The sequence below is a fragment of the Falco peregrinus genome, chromosome 19 (genome assembly GCF_023634155.1).
Source record: "Falco peregrinus isolate bFalPer1 chromosome 19, bFalPer1.pri, whole genome shotgun sequence".
In the NCBI taxonomy this organism is placed as follows: Eukaryota; Metazoa; Chordata; class Aves; order Falconiformes; family Falconidae; genus Falco; species Falco peregrinus.
This window is the reverse complement of record NC_073740.1, coordinates 1,152,905-1,157,695: the sequence shown is the minus strand read 5'-3', so window position 1 is coordinate 1,157,695 and position 4,791 is coordinate 1,152,905. Positions and strand designations below refer to the sequence as shown.

Genomic DNA, 4,791 nt, shown 5'->3' with positions numbered 1-4,791 from the left:
TCGCTGCCCCGAGGGGGTCAGGGCAGCCCCCCCACCACTTTGAGGGTCCCTCCCCCCCCTTACCTGCACCAGAGTCCCACATGGCAGCTGGCAGCTCCAGGACCTGGGGGGGCACAGGGGTGAGTGGGGGCCCCCGAACACCCCAGGAGGGGTCCCTGGGGACCCCCCCCCGGCTGGATCCAGGGGAGCAGAGGGGGGCAGAGGGATATTGCAGGGTGCGGGGGGTGGCTGGGGGGGCTCAGGGGTCTCTGGGGGTCAGGGCCTGCAGGGTCGGTGGCTCAGGGGATTTGGGGGTGCCGGGGGGAATGGGGGATGCACAGGGGCTGCGGTGGGGGGGGCTGGGGGTGCAGAAGGGACAGGGGGTGCACAGGGGCTTCAGGGGGGATTTGGGGGGTCACAAGGGGGACCTGGTGGTGCAGAAGGGGACAGAGGGGTGCAGGGGGAATCTGGGGGGTGCCAGGGGGATTTGGGGGCGCAGGGGGGTGCCAGGAGGGTGCAGGCTAGATCTGGGGGTGCACAGACGGAGTAGGAGAATCTGGGGGGTGTTGGGGGTGCCGGGGGGAATTTGGGGGTGCTGGGGGGGTGCCGGGGGGGATTTCGGGGTGCGGAGGGGTGACAGGGGGGTGCAGGCTAGATCTGGGGGTGCACAGGCGGAGCAGGGGGGGTCTGGGGGTGCCGGGAGGGGAGTTGGGGGCGCGGGGGGGGGGTGCCGGGGGGAGTTGGGGGTGCGGGGCGGTGCCAGGGGGGTGCAGGCCGAATCTGGGGGGTGCACAGGTGGAGCAGGGGGGTCTGGGAGTGCCGGGGGGGAGTTGGGGGGTCCCGGGGGGGAGTTGGGGGTCCCGGGGGGCTCCGCTCCCACCTGCCGCCTGCGCTCCGGCCGCGGCCCCGCCCGAGGGTACCGGGGGGGCGGGGCGCCGAGTGGCTCCTCCCGGGGGCGGGGCGGGGGGCGGGGCGGGGGCCCTGCCGGGCGGGAGCGCCCGCCCCCCTGTGCCTCAGTTTCCCCCCGCACGCACCTGCCGGGGGGCGCCGGGGGGCGGCGCGGGGGCGGCTGCCAAGCGCTGGAGCCGCTGCAGCGCCCGCTCGGCCGAGAGCCGCGCCTCGGGGTCGGGGTCCCAGCAGTCCTCCAGCAGCTCGGGCAGCGCCCCCCCGGGCTGCGGGACCCCCGCTCAGCGCGGAGCCCCCACGTGGGGAGCTCCGGGAAGGGACCCTCACGCCGGGCATGGAACCCCCAAACAGACCACCCCTCCCCACCCCGAGCAGGGGCACCCTCGGTGCCCCTGGGGACCTGGGCAGGGACCCCCCCAAGGCAAGGGCACCTCCAGGCACCCCTGGGACCCTCTGGGCTGTCGTGTCCCCCCCCAGACAGGGGAACCCCAGGGCACCCTGGACACCCCCAGCCACAACTCCCAACACCCTTGGGTACCCAGGCAGGGACCCCCCCAGGGTAGGGACCCTCCCCAGACACCCCTGGGTACCCAAGCAGGGTCCCCTCCAAGGCTGAGACCCCCCAGACACCCCCAAAAGCCCCTAGGCACCCAGGCAGGGACCCCCCCAGGGTAGGGACCCTCCCCAGACACCCCTGGGCACCCCTAAACACCCCTGGGTACCCAGGCAGGGACACCCCCCCAGGCATGGGCACCCGAAGGCACCCCGGGACCCTCTGGGCACGGACACCCCGCGTCACCACTGCCCATGGGCACCCACAGCATCCCTGGGCACCCAGGAAGGGACCCCCCAAGGGTAGAGACTCTCCCCAGACACCCCTGGGCACCCCCAAACACCCCTGGGTACCCAGGCAGGGACCTCACCAGGGCTGGAACCCCCCCAGACCCCCCCCAAACACCCCTGGGCATCCAGGCAGGGACCCCCCTGGGGCAGGACACCCCCCCCATGGGTGCCTGTCAGGGCTGACCTGGGGGGCACAGTGCCAGGCGGGGGGGGATGAGTGGCCGCCGCCGCTCCTCCACGGCCAAGCGCCGGAGCTGGGCACCCGTGGGGCTGGCACCCAGCTCCGCCTCGTACGCCAGCCGGAATGCCGGCACGGGTGCTCCTGCGGGAGAGGGTGGGGGTCAGTTGGCATGTGGGGGGTCCAAGGGAGCAGGGGGGCACCCATGGGTGCTCACCAGGGCTGAGGGCCTGGCAGCGTGAGAGGATCTCCCAGAGGAGCAGTGCCAGCGCGTAGACATCCGCTTGCCGCAGCGCCCGGCCCCATGCCCGCAGGTCCAGGCTCTCATCCAGGATCTCGGGTGCCAGGTACCGCTGGGTGCCCGCCTGCATGCACAGGCACCGGGGTAAGGCTCGCACCAGGCCCGTGCATGCACAGGCACCAGGGTAAGGCTTGCACAAGAGTCGTGCTTGCATGAGCACCAGGTCCCAGCCTACACCAAGGCCCCATGTACCAGGGTAAGCCTTGCACCAGGACTGTGCTTGCACATGCACCAGGGTAAGGCCTGCACCCAGGTGAGGCTCGCACCAGGCCCGTGCATGCGTGGGCACCAGGGTAAGGCTTGCACTAGGGTGGTGCTTGCACGTGCACCAGGTCCCAGCCGGCACCGCAGCTGTGTGCACATGCACAAGGGTAAGGCTTGCACCAGGGCCATGCGTGCATAGGCACCGTGGTGAGCCTTGCACCGTGGCTGTACTTGCAGGTGCACCAGGTCCCAGCTTGCACCAGGGCCGTGCGTGTGCTTGCAGGCCCCCCCAGCACTGCGCCTGTCCTCACACATGCACGAGGGCTTGGCTTGCACCAGGGCTGCACTTGCACACGCACCAGCAGTGTGAGGGGGTCCCATCCCCGCCCCACCCGTGTCCCTGTCCCTGTCACCTTGCGGATGGGCATGGCATGGCGGGCGCCAGCCTGGGCGCGCGCGGTGGCAGCGCCAGAGCCAGCCCGAAGTCACCGATGGCACAAGTCCCGTCCTCCCGCACCAGCACGTTCTGGCTGCTCAGGTCTCGGTGCACCACACTGGGCTTGTACAGGCCTGGGGGGGGGGGGGGGGAATTTGTGGGGGGTCACCAGAGGGGGACACCCCTGCAGAGGCTGGGCGGGTGCAGGAGCGGCTGCACTCACCATCGCGCCACAGCTCCTGGTGCAAGAAGGCGAGGCCGCGGGCGAGGGAGAGCGCCAGGCGCACGCTGCCGGCCCACGTCCCCACGTGCTGCCCCAGGAAGTGTCGCAGGGAGCCCTGGGGACACGCGTGGGGACACACGTGGGGACACAGGGCAGCCGCCCCCCCATGCATGCACCCAGCTGCCCCCCGCTGCTTGCGGGGGCACCCCGTGTTCTGGTGGGTGCGTGGCCGTGGCACGGCCTGTGTGAGCACCCCCAGCAGCCCACGCACCACCCTGTGCACCCCAGAGCACCCCCGCTGCAGCCACAGGCACCCCGAGCACCCATGCACCCCCAGAGCACCCCCAGCACCCCCTGCACCCCCTGTGCACACTCGTATGCACCCTGAGCACCCAGTGTGTGCCCTGAGCACCCCCCAGCCCCCCATGCACAACTTCCCAGCACCCTGTGCACACTCGTGTGCTCCCTGAGCAACCCATGTGCACCCTGAGGACCCCCGGAACACCATGCGCACCCCTAGCACCCTGTGCACACCCATGTGCACCCCAGCACCCCATGCACGCTCCCCCCAGCACCCCCATGCACACCCATGTGCACCCCCCAGCCCCCCATGCAGAACCTCCCAGCACCCTGTGCACACCCATGTGCACCCTGAGGACCCCCAGAACACCATGCACAACCCCTCAGCGCCCTGTGCGTACCATGTGCACCCTGAGCACCCTATGTGCACCCTCAGCAAACCCCAGCACCCCATGCACGCTCCCAGCACCCTGTACACACCCATGGGCACCCTGAGCCCCCCACGCACACCCATGGGCACCCCCGGCACCCCGTGCCCCCCCCCCCCCCTCACTCACGGCAGGGTACAGCTGGAGGACAAGGAGCCCCCCATGGGCACGAGGCCCGGCCGCCCCGCGTGCCCAGCAGCCGTGCCACGTTGTCGTGCTCCATCAGGGGCAGCCCGTGCACGGCTCGCTCGGGCTGCGAAGCGCTCGGCCGCCCCGGCCACAAAGGCCTTGATGGCCACCGGCCGCTGCTGTAGGGTGCCCTGCCACACCGCTGAGAAGCGTCCGGCCTGCAGCACCTGCCGGTGCACACAGCACCCATGGGTGCCCATCATGACACCCAGCATGTCCCCGCTGGGTGGTGGGATCCCATCCGGGGCTGGGTGGCCCCAGCTCCAGGGACAAGCAGCTCTGGGCACCCATGGGTGACCCCCGGAGCCCCAAGCTCCTACCCTCAGTGCTGGGCACCCACAGGTGCCTCCCACTCCTGAGCAGCCCCAGATGCCCCTGTACCCAGGGATGCCCCCGCACCCATGGGTGTCCCCAGGCACCCCACACCCAGGGATCCCCAGGCACCCATGGGTGTCCCCAGCCCCAGGTACCCCCCTCCCCCAGGGATCCCCAGGCACCCATGGGTGTCCCTAGACCCAGGTGTCCCCTGGCACCCCCACACCCAGGGAGCCCCAGGCACCCATGGGTGGCCCCCCCGGGATTCCCCATGGGTGTCCCTCAGCCCGTGGGTGCCCACCCCATGGGTGCCCCTCGTCCCGCAGGTGCCCTGTTACCTGCAGGAAGCGCAGTGCAGGCAGGTCTGGGCTGGGGGGCTCTGGGGCAGCCTCGACCCCCCTGGCACCCCCGGGGTGGCTGCTCTGCGTGGGTCCTTGCCCATCGCAGCCCTGGCACAGGGACATGTGGGACACAGGGACAGAGCCCCCC

At 71.7% G+C, this 4,791-nt stretch overlaps 1 protein-coding gene across 1 annotated transcript in view; it reads right to left on the bottom strand.

Moving 5' to 3' along the window:
- The window catches only part of AMHR2 (anti-Mullerian hormone receptor type 2), a 5,078-nt gene extending 287 nt beyond the window's left edge, over window positions 1–4,791 (bottom strand). The window contains 12 exon segments of the mRNA XM_055792386.1: window positions 64–103; window positions 1,014–1,151; window positions 1,913–1,939; window positions 1,941–2,050; window positions 2,124–2,271; window positions 2,825–2,859; window positions 2,862–2,981; window positions 3,071–3,185; window positions 3,928–3,991; window positions 3,993–4,054; window positions 4,056–4,154; window positions 4,641–4,791. Coding sequence (XP_055648361.1) covers window positions 64–103; window positions 1,014–1,151; window positions 1,913–1,939; window positions 1,941–2,050; window positions 2,124–2,271; window positions 2,825–2,859; window positions 2,862–2,981; window positions 3,071–3,185; window positions 3,928–3,991; window positions 3,993–4,054; window positions 4,056–4,154; window positions 4,641–4,766 — 1,084 coding nt within the window. The 5' untranslated portion in view covers window positions 4,767–4,791.